This window comes from Callospermophilus lateralis, chromosome 17, assembly GCF_048772815.1.
Source record: "Callospermophilus lateralis isolate mCalLat2 chromosome 17, mCalLat2.hap1, whole genome shotgun sequence".
In the NCBI taxonomy this organism is placed as follows: domain Eukaryota; kingdom Metazoa; phylum Chordata; class Mammalia; order Rodentia; family Sciuridae; genus Callospermophilus; species Callospermophilus lateralis.
This window is the reverse complement of record NC_135321.1, coordinates 3415813-3434821: the sequence shown is the minus strand read 5'-3', so window position 1 is coordinate 3434821 and position 19009 is coordinate 3415813. Positions and strand designations below refer to the sequence as shown.

Below are 19009 nucleotides of genomic sequence, written 5' to 3'. Positions count from 1 at the left end.
ATTGTATGTCCTCCTCTGAGAAGTGTCTGTTCAGGTCCGTGGCCCATTTGTTGATTGGGTTATTTGTTATCTTATTGTCTAATTTTTTGAGTTCTTTGTATATTCTGGATATTAGGGCTCTATCTGAAGTGTGGGGAGTAAAAATTTGTTCCCATGATGTAGGCTCCCTATTTACCTCTCTTATTGTTTCTCTTGCTGAGAAAAAAACTTTTCAGTTTAAGTAAGTCCCATTTGTTGATTCTTGTTATTAACTCTTGTGCTATGGGCGTCCTATTCAGGAATTTGGAGCCCGACCCCACAATATGTAGATCGGAGCCAACTTTTTCTTCTATCAGACGCAGAGTCTTTGATTTGATATCAAGCTCCTTGATCCACTTTGAATTAACTTTTGTGCATGGCAAGAGGAGGGGATTCAGTTTCATTTTGTTGCATATGGATTTCCAGTTTTCCCAACACCATTTGTTGAAGATGCTATCCTTCCTCCATTGCATGCTTTTTGTCGTGGTTGCTAATATAGTTAACCCAGCTGGGTTTTTTTAGAATAAATACTTGCCGTTTGCTCTAAATGCACATAATATGGGGTCACTTTTAGTTTGATTTGTAAAATCCATGGCTAAAATTCTATTCTTTCTGTGTTTTTCTGACTTGCTGGTGTGTTCATATGTGTACACAACCACATCTGTGAATAAGGTAAAGAAAAATTTAGAAGGTGCTTTAAAGATAAAAGTTCTGAAACAGTGTTATGTCTGAGACACTATTTGTTATGAATGTTTTCTACAGCCTAGTTTATTTCTTTTTAAAATTATCCTAAGCAGTGGCAGGTTCAGTTTGGTTTCAGAGGATAAAGATTGTCAACCCTGAAATCTTTATCCTCATGGATCTATTCTTCTCCCTCCCTCCACAGAGGAAGTGCTCCTAGCTGGGGCCACTGGTCAGGACAGACTGGTGTTCATTCTCTCTTCAGATGCCATGCTGCCTCTGCAAAGGGTGGAGAAGAAGCACGCTCACCATCCTCACTCAACGGGGAGAGAGAGAGAGAGAGAGAGAGAGAGAGAGAGAGAGTAGAGTGCAGGGAGGGAGGGAAGGAATATCTGTTTCTCCAGCACCCCCATACTCTCCTGTTTCAGCATGTGGCTTATAGTACCAGTTTCCATGGTTTGCTTTATATTTGGGCAAATCGTTGTCAACATGCGTGAGTACAGTGAACACATACTTTCAAATGTTGAAGAGTTTCAACTGTAATAACAAAAAATAGCTCCAAACTCAAATTGTATTATAATAAAACATAAAAATTGAAGGTGAAGTCTTACAGTAAAACTGCCTCTTTAAAGAAACAGTAATAACATGTTTGTGTGTCCAAGTCACCAGGAATCATGTAAGTACATGAAGATTATAACAATAAAATATTGAAAAGAATTTCTAAAAATAGATATGTTAAAGTAACAGTTATTTAAACTAGATGAAAAGTTAATTTTGAAAGTCATATGATTGGGGCAGAATGTTCATAGACAAAAGAAAAAACCATTGCAACCAGGTTCCTTAATCTACCTGAATTATTAATTTTTGTGTTAGATATTTAATTTTTTTCCCTGGACTGGACAGGACTGAGTAATTGCCAACAACAGCAGTCAGAGCCATACCTTAGATCTTGCTCTGTTGGCTAAAAAATATTATTACATTGTTATTATCTAAAGGATTAAGACTGTATCGCCACAAATCACATTGTGGATTAAATTAAGGTTTTCTCAGATTCTTTCTCTGTATAATGGGAATTATCTGCATAATGTGGGTTGCTTTTTCGAGTTATTAGAAATATGAATTGTTAGCCTGGAATTTATTATATATGTCACATTTCTCAGATTTCTGTAGCAAGAATGTACCTAGTTCAGCAGACTTGTTTACAGGCCACACATTAGGTGCCATGTCAACAGTGAGTGGACAGGAGCACTCCTGGCCTCGTGGGCAAATCTGGAAGAGTGATCACAGAAGGTGGCCAGGACTGGTGGGACCTACGAGGAGCATAGCTTTGGGACAGGATTTTTTTGTTTGAACAGAACAAGAAAAGGCTCTGGAAAAAAGAGTGTGGTGGGATAGGAAGAGCTGCCTGGTGAGCCCCAGCAGCTACTCTGCTGCTGAGAGGCATCACTACCCTGCCAAGCAACCTCTTCCCCATCTTGTTCCCAAGCATGAGACCTTATCCCCCAGCCACTGATAGAAGAGCAGAATCTCTTCTCCCTCCCTACTGAACCACAGTGACTTGTCTACTCTTTAGTAACTTCCCATCATTAATAAGCCCTCAATGATTCAAGGTCACTTGGCCCTTTGTAATCATGGGTTGGCTGACCTGAAAGATATCATTATCTCACACAAATCACAGCAGTTCATTCACCTGCAAAACTCCCTGCACATGTAACAATAACACAGATTGTAGATCTCCTAGGTTACCTGTTAAGGGCCAGGTGAGCAGATTAGTCAAAGAAGTTGAACTTTCTGTACTATGAAATAGTATAATGGTCATCGTTTAAAAATATCTTTAGGTAATACACAAAGTCATTAAAATTATAATGCTAAGAGGTGATATAATCACTGAATTTCAATAATATATATTTCTATTTTTTGTTATTTGTTTGTTTAGCTGATTTTATTTTGCGTGAACTAATCCCATGATGGCGCAGCCCATTTTTCTCTTCCCTACCTTTACCCCATATAAGAAGAAAATGGATCAATTTTTTTTAAAGGACATTGATAGTCATTAGAGTGTGGAGAAAATTGATCAAAATATTAATTAGACTTTTGTTTTGCTAGTTTGCATTAGACAGATGGAGTTCTGATCTTTAACAGCACCATGACTCATGAAACTGCTTGTGTACTAAAATGCCATTATTAACACAACAGTAGTTTTCAGCAGTTGGTAATTATTGGCATAATTAAACATTTATCAAGAAACGAGTATTTATCATTCATTAAACTTTCATTAAAAATCCATCTTAGCAAAGGCTAGACTAGTGATTTTCACACGATAGCTTCTAAACGTCTGGCAGGAACGTGGAGCACTCTCATAATGACCTACGTCATACAAAGGTGATGCTCAGGAAGGGGGCAGCTGTGGGATTTGGATTTGGTTTATCCTCAGCGCCATTAGGTTGGACCAGAGTTCACAGCATTTGGCATTTTGTAGGAACCTATCTAGGAAGTGGTATTACCCTTGGCAAAGAAAAGTTACTTCTACTCAAGCTCTGTAATGACATTTACATAATTTGATTTCCCCAAAACATGGGGTGTTTTATATCTTGGGCATGATATTTTGTATCGTGTATAGAAACTGGAGCAGAAGTAGAGACTGATATTATCACACTCTAAACATCTGACTTGAAAGTTCGACACAAGGAATCTTCCTTCAGTTCCCTTGTCACTCTGCAGGCCACTGAAAGGCTTTCTGTCAATCAGAGCCTTCACCATGTCACAGAGCATATGTCACTTGATGTACAGTGATGGCAGTCTGGGTGTTATGTCCAGATTTTTTGACTTACTTTAGATTACATACCTATTTCCCAAAATAAAGGAATGAAATAGGATAGAAAATGACATATAGAGAATTCCATCTAACTGCTGCTCTCAACTCCTCTGCATGTTTTTCCTGTTTAACTGCGTACTACTAGCAACACGGCAGACTTCACATAGAACTAGTCGATGTTGTTTTTTTTTTTGGGTTTTTTTTTTTTTTGGTTTTTTTTTTCCAAAAAAAAATGGTCCATGTTTATGGGGTACCATATTATATTCAATACATGTATATATTATATAATGTTCAAATCAGGGTACACATTTCTCTCATTTATCATTTGTTTATGGTGAAGACATTCAAAACCTTGTTTTCTAGCTTTTAAGAAAAATGTAGGAAAGCTTATTCCTATCTATAGTCATCCTACTCTACAGTTGCATAGCACAGCTGCTTACTTCTCTGGAATTTCCACTTGGTGCTGTGGATCAACCTTGTCCATCCTTGCCCTTCCTGTTCTCCCCCAGAGTCTCCCCATTCCACTCTCAACCTCTGTGAGATTAACTTTTCAGATTCCATGTATGAGTGACACCATCTAGCATTTTTCTTTTTGTGCCTGACTCATTGCAGGTAATGTAATGATCTCCAATTTCACCCATATTTTCACAAATGACACAATTTCATTTCATACAGTTAAGTAGTATTTGGTGTATATGAACCACATGTTATTTAACAATTCAGCAGCTGATGGGCACGTTAAGACTGTATGATTAGTATTTATAGTGAAAGTGTATGTTTTCTATTTTGTTCATATTCATCCAATGTGATGAAATGGCTGTTGTGAATAATACTGCAGTAAGCATGGTGTGCAGATGTCTCTTTGAGCCCCTGATTTTATTTCCTTTGGATTTGTACCCAGTAGTGGGACTGTTGTATCATAGGTTGGTTCTCTTACTTTCTGAGAAACTATCATACCATTTTCCACAAGGGCTGTACTTATTCACATTTCTACCAACCACATGCAAAGAGAACTATTTGGTGTTATCATGCTTTTGTTTTATTCTAAACTGAAATCTTGTGGCATGTCACCTTACAGCCTTCCAGGGCTGTCTTCTCTTGCATTAAGGTGAATGTAGAGTCCCAGCTTGTGGTCTAGGCCTGCCTGCACAACAGTTACCTGTGCCCTGCACGCTCATCAGAAAGCTCCACATACACTTAACATTCTGGGTACCTTCGTCAGGACTAGACAAGTGGTAAAAAGCAAAGATTAGATAAACAAAGATTGCTCAGAATGCCTCTTCACATAGATGATAGTGCTTCAAATCCTATTCTATATTCAGCAACTTTCTTTTTGTTTTCTCCTGGGCAAAAAATTTACTGTATCAGTGCTTTTATGTCACGAGAATGAATTGAATTTGTACCCTTTAGTGCAAACAACAATAGACAGAGTGGTAACCTAGTGGAAAACAAATAGACACCCCGTCCCTTTTGGGGATTCAGAGAGGTTCAGAAGGATGGAGCTGACGGTGGAGAGGTGGCAGATAAAAAGAGGCCAAAGCAGGAAAGAATCCTGCGGTCATTTATTACCATGCCATCTTCATAGTGTTTGCTGAACCAAGGTGCAGAGTAATGATTCAGACAAATGACGTTAATCATAATAGCTGGCCCTTTGGCAAAAATGGAACACCCAGCATCACAGCAGGAGACCTAATCAGATTCCCAAAACCTGCTTCAGAAGGAGAGAATGTTGGGCCTTCAGTTTTTCTGTCAATGGCTTCCCGTGGGATATATTGTCTTTAAAAGAAACAGAGTGGTAAGAAACCGTACGCTCTTGTCCCCTCCCCTTCCCAGACCTCCCAAGAAATAGTCACATTAAACTTCATGATTACTATTTATAGTGAAAGTGCATTATTTTTGTATTTTCTTTTTATCCTTCCAGTATGGTAAGATGGCAGGAGCTGTTAGGACTATTCAAGTCATATTTTTCATAATCCCACTGATCAGAGTTTATCTTTACTTACATGGAATCATTTTAAAATGGCTATGTGTGTCATGGAACCAGCTGTGTAACATGTACATGTCAGTGTTCTGGGGTCTTATGTGAAATGAGGAGATTCACTCAGAGATGGGCAACCATTAGGGCATATAAGTACATTTGGTCAGTATCTATTCAGAGAATATGTTTAATGTCCTTCTTGGCCTTTGAAATATATTAAAAGCTAGAGAAAATAAGTTCATTTGTTATTGTGTGTTGAGTTTTTATGGATTTTCATAATTAACCTTATTGGTGGAATGAGTCAGTTGTTTTTTAAGGATACAACTCATTAGAAAAACCAAAGAAATTGTTTAGTTCTACATACTTTCAGATTTATTAATTGCACACATTTTGTCATCACTTTATTATGCACACTTTGGCACTTAATGCTGTTGTGTAGACAAGAGAACAATTGAGAAACCAGTTATACATCATCTCTCGGGGAAAATTAAGTTGACATGTGGGAGGCTAATGTACACACTTCAGATTCTTTGTTGATTTGCTGTTTTCGTCTTCATAACTCTAGGTAAACAGTGTGTGCTGCCATCTAACGCACAGGTTAACTGTAGTTGCAGGCTATTATACGTCATTAGCGTAAGTAATATGCAGTCACAGAAGAAAGATGGAAGCTCTTCACTTGTAGCCACGTGGACATTCCATTTGTCATCTGGTGCAGCACTGCAAAAATTAGTTGCAGCAGGCCTTCCTGTAATTTATAGCTTAGTGCGATGAAATTAAGCAGTGAGCCACACCATTTTGGCTGATTAGTGTTAGTGTGTTTTGCATCCCCCTTTCCAATGACAGATTTGGGGTGGGGGGACCCAGCCCTGGTCATTCAAAATGTCATCTCTGATACCCTGTTTTTGTTACCAGTTTCAACCAAACACTGGACTCATCTTTGAACACAGAGCTGCTTTCAACAATAATGAAAATGGCATATATCTGTTATCTTCTGGAAGTGACATTGTGCCTTCTCCCACCATTTTATGATACTGTAGCCCTCATATGATGAAATAAGGCAAATAATGATTTAACAATATTGACTCAAGGGCAGTACCGCAGATGGAATTGATGGATACCAACAGACTAGACCTTAGGCTCTGGCCTTCTCTGTCTGGCCAATAACCACTCATTGTTGATCGTAGAATAAACAGAATACTATAGATGTGTACTTTGATCTGGCGCCTGACAGGCATGGAATAATTTTTAAAGGTGAAAAAGCCACCATGTGCAAGAAGGAATAGTGACCGGCGAGTCCTGCACTTAGAGCTATGGTATGTTGTAGCTGTAGTATGTATTTGATCAGGAGTGGGCAGTGTATCCCCCTTGTCTTTGGAATACGTTGCAAGTGCCAGTTCCTGACTTCTGAGGATTCTGTTAGCTAAGATATCTTGTGATGGGGAGAAGTTATCACAGTAGAATACGATCCATAGGTATTAGTGTCAAGAAGAAGAATATCTTTCTTGCCCTTTCTTCTGGATTATTGCATGGGTTATATAAAGATTGGGATGAGTTAATAGAAAACAAAGAAACTAGTGGTGGCAGGAGCAGGTGAGGGATAGGGGAAGTAACAGCATTGCAGAAAACATGGCTCTTGCTGATGCCAAAAAATAAAATAATAGGTAGCTTTCTTTCTCCCAAAGCAGTGGCGTGCATAAATGGACCTGACATAATCATGATAGGCATCTGACACTGGGTAAAACTGAGACTGGGCAGAGGATACTAATGCAGAGGGAACTCTGAGAGTTCTAACAACTCATGTGGAAGCTTTCTAGCCTTTGCAGATGAATTGCAGCAGTGATGAGAAAAATAGTGCAATTCTTTGGTTTCATTTTCATTGTGATTTACATAGAAGAAAACATGTTGATAAGAAAAAAAAATTTATGATTTAGGGGCGGAGGGTAGTGTCACCTAGCAGTTCTGTACTGAGTGGAGCCCTCATTGTTTCACAAGAGAGAATTTATACTGTTCGTTGTTAAAATGACATACCTGAATGAATCAGACCTACCTTGTTCACACCCAAGATGAGAAAAATGATTTATTATCTGTCCTTTGAATTTCTCTAAGCATTCTGTCTAAACTTTAAAGGAGGATTACACTTGCGATTAAATCTTAACAAATGTTGTTTTAACTAGACTGCAATATATGTTATTGACAACAAGCAACTTTTTTTCTCAAAATAACATTGGTGCTTAGGCATACAATTTACAAAAATGACAAGAAAGGGTGGTACTTTTTCCAAGGTGAATGTGAGTTGACTGATTAGCTGGTATTTTAACTTAGATTCTTGCAAATTACAGACATAAGAAACCCTGCAATTTATATGTATTTTAGAAGTGAAAGCTTTAATCCTATGAATCATGAAAGTCAAGTCGTAATAATTTAAGTACCATATTTTATTTATCTCTCAGATTGTTGGCTGATTCAGAAGTATTTCCACTGTTTTGGGGTTCTGCCTTTGGCCACCTAATTGCTTCTTAGGAAGTCAGAGGGAAACTGCTTATATAACTGCACGGATTGTCTTTGGCAGCATCGAGCCAAGGCATCAATCAGTCCATCTGGGTAAAATCACAAGCTGACTCCGATATTGCTAAATATTTATACTGTCAAATACACACAGACATCCAGATGAAAAGAGGCATTCATTAGGAATTCTCCAGCTTGTCAGTTTAAAGATGTAGATTAGAGCAAAACCTCCCACTATGGTACTGAGTGCTCAAGAAAAGTCTATATTTAGCTATTCTGAGCAATAAATATCATCATATTGCCTCATTTAGGTAAATAGAGAATAAATATTGTCAAGATGATCTAGAGATAATGTAAACAGATCCCTGTTCGGAGTCTGTGTTACAGGGGAAATTCCAGGACAGTGATGAGCTGGTGATGCTTTGGGTTTAACCCTTTTTCTTAATCACACACCCCTCCCCTTTTTAGTGACAAAGATTGTGTTGCTGACAGATTTGGGGGAAAAGATGAAGGAAAAAAAAATTAACCACAAAGGTGATTTCAAGTTATGTGAATCAGAGCACTAATTAGTGCTTGTGTTGCAGTATTGTCTTGATAGCTCCAAAAGCTGCTGCTGCCGAAAATAAAGATATCTGTAGCAACGCTGAAGTTCATTTCAGAGTTTACCAGAGCTGATGAGGCCCATCGATCTCAGGGGAACATGAGAGCTCAAAGGTTAAGACAGTGTTTGACAGGACACAGAGGCAGCGCCCACCCCGGATCCCCTCTGTGGCACTGTTCTGCAATAAGATTTCTCACACTGAGAATTTGCCACAGAAGACTGAGATCTGTACCTTGACATGGCTCAGTTTCAGTGCTGAAACCGCAGGCACCTTGCATGACAGCGTGCCTCACACGTGTTCTGACTGAGCAGAGGATGTGTTCCTTCTCAGGGGGGCGCACGCTCACTGCTCTTCCCTGATAATTGATAATCTCAGAATTTATACTCAATGGGAATTTTAACTGATGTCAAAGTTTTAGTTAATTACACTAGATGATTTTTTGAGATTAATAATTAACATCCCTCTTTATAACTAAATATCCATAATTAATCAGCAAATCATAATGTGAAGACTAATTAACTTCAAACTCAAATTTTAACAGAAAATCCATATTACTCTCTAGCATCATTAATTACCAGAGTAATCAAAGTTTCCCCTCATGGGATAAAACATACAGCTTTGTGGGTTTATCAGCTGTGCTGTTAGCTCAGAAGGATTTCCAGAGGAACTTCAAGTGGCCTCACCAATTATGAGATTACCAGATTGTTCAGACCCCTGTTCACTGGCCCCATGCTGCATTATCAATAAGCTGCTTCTGCAGCTGGATGAGAAGCCAGCAAAGCAGAAACTCCCCCACCCCATGTCTGCCTTTTTCTTATGGGAGGTTACCCCAGTGACTCCTGGTGAGCAGGTAACTTGGCTCCCCATCTTTAAGACCACACCCTGCTCCTTTGTCTCTTTGCTGGTTAGCTAATTTAAAACTGACTGTAGCAAACCAGAGGGTACATCCAGCATTGTTCATAAATGGATCTTTTTCAGTAATACAAATGTGAAGTGTTTTATCTGTCAGTGTTAAGGAGGCAGTCTGTGAAAGGAAGAAATGCTTTGCAAGGCCAGACAACTTTACGTGGCCATCGCAGGACTCACCGTGGGTCCAGGTCCTTAGAAGTAGGGTGCTGACACTGGAAGCGCATCTTCAGGGATTCATTTAGGAATTTTGGAGTTAAAATCGTATTTAAAAATCTACATTTCAATTATTATATCACCTATTCTTCCAAGTGCACACACAGAATACTGTTCTTTTGTGTGGCAGCTGTAAAAATCCTAAGCAATTTTTACTGTCAAGAAAACTCTGGATAAATAGGGGCTGTTAACTTAGGCAGATATCTAAGGTTATTTGGTGGCAATCAAGAACTCACAGCACTTCAACTAATGGGTTATGATCAGAAACTGTTCCTAATAGCCAGCTAGACGGATCTGAATATGAAGATTTCTATAATTTTGTTGTCAGCTTGTGATGTACTCTAGTGCTAATTATTTGGAACAATTATGTTTTCCTAATAACAAAAGAAGAAGCAGTGAATTAAGCAGGCTTACCTTCAGATCTTTAGATAACAGTTTAAATGCACTTGCCATTAAGAAATAACATTTCTTTTTGCTTTACGGAACCCTAATTATTTAAGATGCTGTCTTTTAAAACCCACAGCTTCCACTTCTGTTAAACCTGCTCCGTGTGTCAGTTTGCACTGATGACTTTAGTAACTAGTATTTTCTCAGTCTTAGGTTTATGCCTGTACCTCCCATAGACTGCTTACTTCATTTAGTTATTCAAAAACCATAATTAGTGCAGTAATTAACGTGTGGATCCTTCAAAGGAAGACTGCTGGAATCACGGGACGTCTCTCGTCATCCTGACTGACATACGGATGATAAAGAGGCTGGGTGGAGTGGTGACAGGATGTGTATTCTTGCAAGGTAGCTGTGCTGCAGGGAAGTTCAGACAGGACCTTGGTCCACGGGGCCCTCACGTTCAGAAAAGTAATTATCCACACTGTTTCTATAATTCAACTAGGTGTTATCCTGCATTTGCAGCTGTCAAATCATTTGTTTTAAATGTTTTTTTTTTTTTTTAATATCTTATGAATACTTGAAAGTTTCAGAACAGAGGCCAGGGCTTGTTCTGTCCTCTCCTGCCCATTTTCTTTCTTTCTCTCTTCCTTCATTTCTCCATTACACAGAGTTCTTCCTAACCATTGATTTCAGGCCTCTGGTGACACATGAGTTGACACAGGTCACAATCATAGTCACAAGGAAAAGGCCCAACTTAACACGTTTCTCCAGAGATTTCTTTGGTTAAATCTCACTTTCCATATGAGCTGCATGGGCTGTCGTCAAGCCACAGTAAATGAGTTGTGCACAGTTGAGCTTGGCTGCTGTGACAGAGAGGCACAGGAAGGACTCTGCTGGGCTTGCTGCTACGCGGGCTGCCTCTCTGTAGTTGGTTCATCGGGACTGTTTGGCCTCTCACTTGCCATGAGCAGCAGCACATCTGGCCTCCTGTGGCCCTCATGGACATCTGCCCCCATCTGTGGCTTGCATACCGAGCTTAGCCCTCAGGTAACACCTGTAAATCTGAGGGTGCAGCTCTGGTAGCCCAAGGGTGCCTGCTCTTCCTCACTAAGGATCTTGAAAGAGTCCCGAGCATGTTCCTGCATTTTGGCTTCTTCGGAGTCTGAGGCTCAGACTGAAGTGGGAATAGGATACTGAGTATTAGACATTGGGTATTGGTGGGAACAATCACAAAAAGAACTTTATTCAAACTGAAGGGTTCTCTGTTGGTCTATTCCCTGTATTTACTACATGATAGAAAGACTCTGGGTACTGATCTGTATTCAGAATGGAAGGGAATATTCTGTCTTCCTTTATGTCTTATCAAACGGATTTCTGTCTTTACATCTGTAATGTAATGTCAGTTCATTCTGAGTTTGTAGTACATCTTTACATACTGCCTCAATTGCTGAGGTCACTTGGTTTTGAACCACAAGAAATCAAACTGTTAAGCATTATCAAGTCTTAATAACTTGTAGCTGAGTGGGTATATTTAATAGATCCTTCTACTAATCAGAACACAAAGTCGCCCTGCTGTATTCCTTTTTCCTAAAGCATACACTATTTAAATTAGCCTTTACTGATGCTGCTGCAATTTATTAACTGTAAATTCAGTAAATTTTCTACACACTCTCTAATACACAGCCTTCTACTTCATGAAGGATGGTTCTGAAGAGTGCCATAATAGTGCAGGGAGAAGAGCAGAGCGCCTGCCACGTGATGCCTCGAGCACCCTGCTCCTGAGGCCGTGCTTCCTCTCTCAGAAGTGTGATAGCTTTGGCAGTGAGCAGCTCTGGGCAGATGAGACATGGCATGAGGGCGTTCTCCTTGTGTTCAGCACTACCACTAGCGAGCACATGCCACCAGGGTGCCTTACACAAGGTGCCTTCCTGATACAGTGTCCCTGTACTGTAGGCACAGAAACTGGAGCCTGGAGAGTTAACCAAGCTGCCCGAGCACATGTCCTGAGTCAGGGCTGGGCAGCTTTTAACCTAGACATGCCCAGATCCTAGCCTATCAGAAATCATATAGTTAAGGAAGAGAGAGAGAGCATCATCGACAGTTAAAAGTCAGACCATATTCATAAGTGGTTATCAGAATTGTTTTTTTAAAGATGACCCTAATAATCATAGGAAAAGCCATAGGGTTTCCCAGTCTCTCTTCAGCCATTTGTTTCAGTGATTCCATGCACATACATGTGTACAGTTGCACTGGCACTCCCTTCCACCCCCCAGCACACACACACACACACACCCACACACACACACACTCTCTCTCTCTCTCTCTCTCTCTCTCTCTGTCTCTCACACACACACACACACATACTTTCTCTCTCACACACACACATTCTCATACACACACTGTCTCTCACACTCTCTCTCTCTCTCTCTCTCTCTCTCTCTCACACACACACACACACACACACACACACACACCACCTAAATGTCCTAAAAACCATGAGATCACTGAGCCTTGGTACAAAGAACTTGGTACAAAATTTGGTACAAAGAACTCAAATTTCTCACATTTGGCTGTATTGGAGCACAGCAAATAAGCACAAACAGCATAAAGCACATGTCCAGCTGTACTGTGACTGAACAATACATAGAAAATAAAAAGCTTTAATTGACCACAATTACAGCCACCTAGTGGACACTCTGCATCACCATTTTTATATAAAGACATGTTCATTTAAGAGCTGGCCTTTTCTGAAGGAGATGGAGTATAGCATGCCTTTACAAAAGTCAGTACCAAGGGCAGTGAAAACCCCCAGCATCCCACAGACACACACCTTACTTAGCCTGAAAGATGATGTCTTCAGATAATTTGCCGTTCTTTCTACTACACTTCAGAAGATTAGACAAACCATAAGGCTTGAATTGTCTCTGGAAAATAAGTATGAAATAGAAACATATAAGTTTTTACAGGCGCTAAAAGCAAGTTGTTGAGTTGCTCTAAATATCTGGAGATAAAGAAAAGGAAGCATCATGCTTGAGTTAGAGTCCTGAGAGTCCCCAGGTAAAGAAGATCCCACTGCTGGCTGCATTCAGGAATGTCCCCTTGCACTTTGTGTCAGGAGATCCTTTGGATTCCCTCCTAGGGTCGCACCCCGCATCCCTTGTTGCTTTTGCTCCTGGGTCGTGTTCCCTTGTGTAGGTGTACCCCAGTGTGTTTATCTGTTCTCCTGCTATGTGTGCATGATTATGAATAGAACTACTAAATGTTTGGCAACAGATCTTTGGGCAAGTATTTTCTTTTCCTTAAGAGTGAGGTGATGTGGTGAGAGATTGCCAAACTGTTTTCCCAAGCGTCTACACCTTTTTGCACTCCAACATCTGTGAGAGTTCCAGTTACTCTGCATACCCTCAGCACTTGGTATTATTGATCTTATTTGAATTTTAGCCACTCTAGTAGGTGTGTTATGTATCTCATCATGATTTTAATTTATTTTTTCTAGTGCCTGCAGATAACGAGTGTCTTTTCCTGTGTGTTTATGTGTGAAATGCTCTGTTGAGAAAACTTTCCCTCATGGTGAGTTAAGGCATCCCTCTAGGCTACACAGGTCACACACAGCCCCTCCTGTATGACAACTTGCCGAGATGGAAACGTCTTCCTCTCCTTTTTTGCATCCCCCCAGTCTATCTTTGCCGGGCCAGCCTTCTCCTTCATAGGTCACGTGGTATGGTCTCTGGACTGGCACTTTGTCCTCCCCATCTGATTCCTGTGGATGTGCTCATGACTTTGCACCTAAGTGAAATTCCCTCACTGAAACTTGTTCACTGGCATTGAGTACAGAACACTCCTTTGCAAGCACTATTTTCTTAAAGCAGCCAGAGGTTGGGTTTGCTTCTGTTGCAGTAATATCAGGTTTTTCTCTGCAGGAAACTGACTCTGTGGCTTATCCAACCTACGATAAAGATGCCTGAGTTGCCAGGTAAAGAGACCCACATCATAATGTTGGGATAACTCTTCAACTGAATAAATACAATTGACAAATAGTAGTACATAAAAATATTAAAGGGAGTCAGCTGTTTTGGTAATTGAAGGCAGAATTTTTTAAATTGCCTTCCTGCCACTGGATTTCCTTTGTAAACCAAGAATTACTAAGAAGTTATGAATTATTTTTATTACCCTTAATCCTTTTACTGTGTGCTTCTGTAGAAAGTGTTGAAGAACATGCAAATATGGTCAGTATAAGATTTTAAACCACAGGACCAAAATAAACACCACTGAAAACATTGTCGTGAATAAGAGCATCCTGACATCTTTAGTATCTCTAGGGAAGTTTTCATAAATTATGGAACTGGCATTAGATCAAATAATCCCAGTACCCCCCACACACACATGCACACACACGTTTTAGAAATATATATTAGTATGGTAGGGGGCAGGTCTTGTCCTTTGGAAAAAATACATATTGTCATGTTTACATATAGCTTCATGAAAGAGTTTTGCAGGTTTTTTCTTCAATAAAAAGACAAGGACTTTAGGGTTCCCTGACAATTCAGCTTTGACCATAGTAGCCACTAGAAGGTTCCATGTTGTTCATGGATTCTGTTACTGTGGGCACTGTTCATACTCATACTATTTGCTTGGCTTAATGTTTGCATTAAAGAACAACCCTATGTAATGTTTCTAAATGGTGGAGTGGATCTGAACTTAAATAACCCTATAGTGTTATCATTTATACAGGCCTTGAATAAAATTTGCAAATAATTACATAGTCATTAATGTGTTTGTTAGGTAGTGTGAAATAAATGTATTAATTGTGTTTTATTGTAACTAAGTTTTATAAATAGGAAGGTTATGACTAAAGCCATATGATATTTGACTGGCTTATTGAAAAAAACCATCGTATCATCACCATATGTGTGTTGCTGTTTAAGATTTCTTACTTTCTGTTAAAGTTCATCAGGTGCCTAATTTTCAGGCAAAGACTAAAGAATTATTTATTTGTCAGAGTTCAGGGTATTTAACACTCATTACAGCTACTCTTAACATTCAATTTAAACACACTATTTTAAATTCTATTATAGCAAAGAATTTGTCCTAGGATATTGTACACCAAAAGAATGCAATGTCAGTTATATGTGTTTATGTAGGGAATGAAAATTTGTTTTACTTTTATTAGGAAAAGCATATATGTTGTGTGTACATGTATATGTGCACTTGTATATGAAGGCACAGACAAGTATGTAAAATATGCAGAGATGATCATCTCAGCAAAGTTTTAAAGTAGATGTAACTGGGAACAAGTTATTTATTTTCACTAAAATGCATATTACTTACATTGTTACATAGATTGTTACATAGATTACTTACATTGTTTACATAGATTATAAGAACTCAACTTAAATTCCCCTTTCTGGCTTAATTGAGGGCAGAAAAACTGGCAAGTCACTGCCTCATACACACAGGTCCTTCGCCTGCAGACAATGGAAACACTGCCCTGGGAATGTGGCTGAAGTTTCCTGAAAGTGAAACATGAAGCCTGCCAGGCCCATCTGTGCCAGCCTCATGAGACAAAAGCACCCAATTTTATCCTCACTGTCTTTTGTTCTCCGCAGTGCTGCTATTCATGTGGCTGCTTCATGAATGCCAGAGTCTGAGGGCATCCACTGATCCTTCCTTTCTCTGCTGCACTGTTCATTCTGTTATAATACTTGTCACCCCTGCACCCTGTTCCTCCTTAAAAATAGAAACTTTAATGTCAACAATCTTGAGTAATTTTATAAGGTTTTGTGCTAAAAGACCAAAGGATTATATTTGAGATTGCAGATCAAATATGGACTGGGATAGGTTAGATGACTTTGCTTTTAAGCAGAAGGAAAAAAATCTAGTTCTGGTATTTTAACATATTGATGTCAGTTTTCGTTATCTTCATCAATGGGTATTTCCTATCTTTCTTTTTAATTTAATTGATTTTATGTTTTTAAATACATGACAGCGGAATGCATTACAATTCTTATTACACATATAGAGCACAATTTTTTATATCTTTGTATATAAAGCATGTTCACGCCAATTCATGTCTTTATACCTATACTTTGTTGTGTTTTTTTTTTTTTGCATTACAATTCTTATTACACGTATATACCACAATTTTTCAAATCTCTGTTTGTATATAAAGTAGGTTGACACCCAATTCATGTCTTCATACATGTACTTTGGATAATGGTGTTCACCACATTCCATCATCCTTGCTAATCCCCTGCCTTCTCCCTTTCCCTCCCACCCATCTTCCCAATCTAGAATTCATCTATTCCTCCCATGCTCCCTCTCCCTACCCCACTATGAGTCAGCCTCCTTATATCAGAGAAAATATTCAGTATTTGTTTTTTTGGGATTGGCTAACTTCACTTAGCATTATCTTCTCCAGTGCCATCCATTTACCTGAAAATGCCATGATTTTATTCTTTTTTATTGCTGAGTAAAATTCCATTGTGTATATATGCCACATTTTTTTAATCCATTCATCCACTGAAGGGCACCTAGGTTGCCTCCACCTGTATGAGAGCAGAGCACAGTCTGGAGTTCTGCAGAGGTGGTTCTGCTGAGCCGTGAGTGAGCTAGAACTTCAGGCTTTGGGTCCATAGTCCAGAGACTTACCCGAGCCCAGAGGCTCTGATTTCTGCGCAGTGGTTGCAGCACTGGTGATTTCTCAGTATTTCCTATCTTAACGTACAGTATTTGCATTTGATGAACCAATCAGCTTAAACATGGCCTCTTTTTTCAAATGATCAGAGTAATTTTTATTTGAAATCACACAGGGCCAAGTATGGTGAATACATCCATTTGAACTGTGATGCTACAATCAGCCCATTAATTTCCAGATCTAGATAACATAGGTGCTGTACTATGGAGGGGGAGGTATGCTAAATGTATAGGAGAATCTGTATTTTCATACCCTAATAGGAGTTTTAGAAAGATAATGTGGAACCAAATCAGAAGGTAACGCTTCCTGTAGACTAAGCAGGGAGCAGCCAGGTTGCTAAGCCAATCCCTGCAGGTGTCAGTGTTAATGTAGGATCCTGGGACGGATCCTGGTGGCACTAACCCTGTGGGTTGGAACCACGTGTGAAGAGCCCCAGGGCTTGTGGAAACAAATTGCTCTGGGTCCCTATGCCCATTTTAGCCAGTGCTACTTCACTTTTAATGTCTTAGATTTGGGAGTTCTAGGGGCAAGTTTTAATAGTTCTGGTACCTAAAAATTAAAGTCCACTCACAATCCAACAGATAAATTCTACACAATTAAATTGTGACCATTGACATGCAGGTGCTCTTCCTCCCTCTAGCCAGGTCTTGGAACCTGCCATGGGTAAAATCTACAGCATCTTCCTTGACTCAGCCCCTTTGAATGCCAAGAATCTAATAGAACTTTCTTAATTGTTTTCTTCTCATAGAGTTGAATTTAACTCCATGTCAAAGAACCCTTCCCTGCAGTGAGCATTTTTTGTGTAGGTTTGAGCTGAAACATCTTGTCAGGATTTATCATTTGCCTCCCAAATGTCCCCTGTCTCTGTTCTTCACATCTTCAGCTGAGTCTGGGTCAAATAACTTGTTATATTCATGGAAGTTTCTCTTGAGGTTGAAAAATATTTGGGGGGAAAAAAGAATGATAACTTCTTTACTAATAAAGCCAGATCCCAAATTCAGACTAATTTTGAGTGTATCTCTCTGAATGCTTAGGATCTTGACTCAACACGTAAATAAATTTTAAAAGTTAAACAGTAAAACCAAAAAAAAAAAAAAAATTGAATAATAAAAGCATGTTTCAAGGAAGAACTAATCCCAGTGAGTTAGGTTGACTCACTGCAAGGATTGATTGGGTGTCTATACATCCTGTTGGGAAAACTGGGTGTGCATGGTTGGTTGTGTTAATTTGATTATATGCAGAATTATTCAGAAGGAAATAGTATTATTCTAGCCAGTAGGTATCAACTACTAAAAAGAGGCCTAGAGACCAGGAGTTACTCAGAGCATTTAAAAGCTGTGTTTTCTGGTTCAGGGTAGAGCTGAGCACAGAGAGCCAGGTCCCCGCCTCTGCAGCCTCCACCAAGGCAGTGTAGGCAGCATCCACGTTGCAGCTTTGGGAGGCACGTGTCTGTGCTGGAGGCTTTCCTGAGGCAGATCCCCCTGCCTTCATTTCCTGTATGCAGTTTATCCACTAGACTTTTTGGACTTCCTATTAAGAATTCCAGATATTTTAGTAATGCTTCACAGCATAGTTTCTACTAGTAGATACCTTGATATTCAGTAAATTAAGTAAGATAACAACTGTTAGATCATGGGACAATACAAATGTGAAGGCACAGTAATCAAATGGACATACATAAAAGCTGAGATGTATAGTGTCACTCTCTGTATTTTGCCCTTTGGCAATTCTACTTTGAGTTTCTTGCAGCCAGCAAATGAGGAATTAATTCAGCACTGTCATTTTGATTGTCTTGCCGCTCTAAGAAAAAGCTGAACATTTTTGTTCAGAAAAATACCCGATAGTGTTTAATAATGAATAGGAATGAAGGTAAGCATGTGAATTTCTGTAATTTGGTGAACATTATTTCAAGTTTCACATGCTTTCCTTTTTTTCCTCCTAGTAACGATTGCCTTATCTTTTGATTTGTATAGAATGTGGCACGTGTGGTGTTCCTAACTCATGGATCATGTATGTGTGAGGGAGGTGGGCACAAGAGCAGTGGCGTGCAGGCCCCATGCTGTTTTATCTGCAGTAGGTCAGGGCACTTTGGCAATCTGTACAGTCACTTCCCTTTGGTCTCAGCAGCATTCTGGTTTGAATGAGAAATTTCATGGTCTACCTAGCAGGGGAGACCTAGTGTCTGTCCTTGTGGCTTATCCTTTTGG

At 39.4% G+C, this 19009-nt stretch overlaps 1 protein-coding gene across 2 annotated transcripts in view; it reads left to right on the top strand.

Moving 5' to 3' along the window:
• The window catches only part of Znf407 (zinc finger protein 407), a 428793-nt gene that overhangs the window by 390437 nt on the left and 19347 nt on the right, over window positions 1-19009 (top strand). The window contains exon 9 of one of the 2 annotated variants that reach the window (XM_076836549.1): window positions 14029-14081. The exons of the other annotated variant lie outside the window; for it this stretch is intronic. Within the exon in view, the coding sequence (XP_076692664.1) occupies window positions 14029-14036 (8 nt within the window). The 3' untranslated portion in view covers window positions 14037-14081. The remainder of the gene's footprint in view (window positions 1-14028; window positions 14082-19009) is intronic. 2 annotated transcript variants of the gene reach the window in all.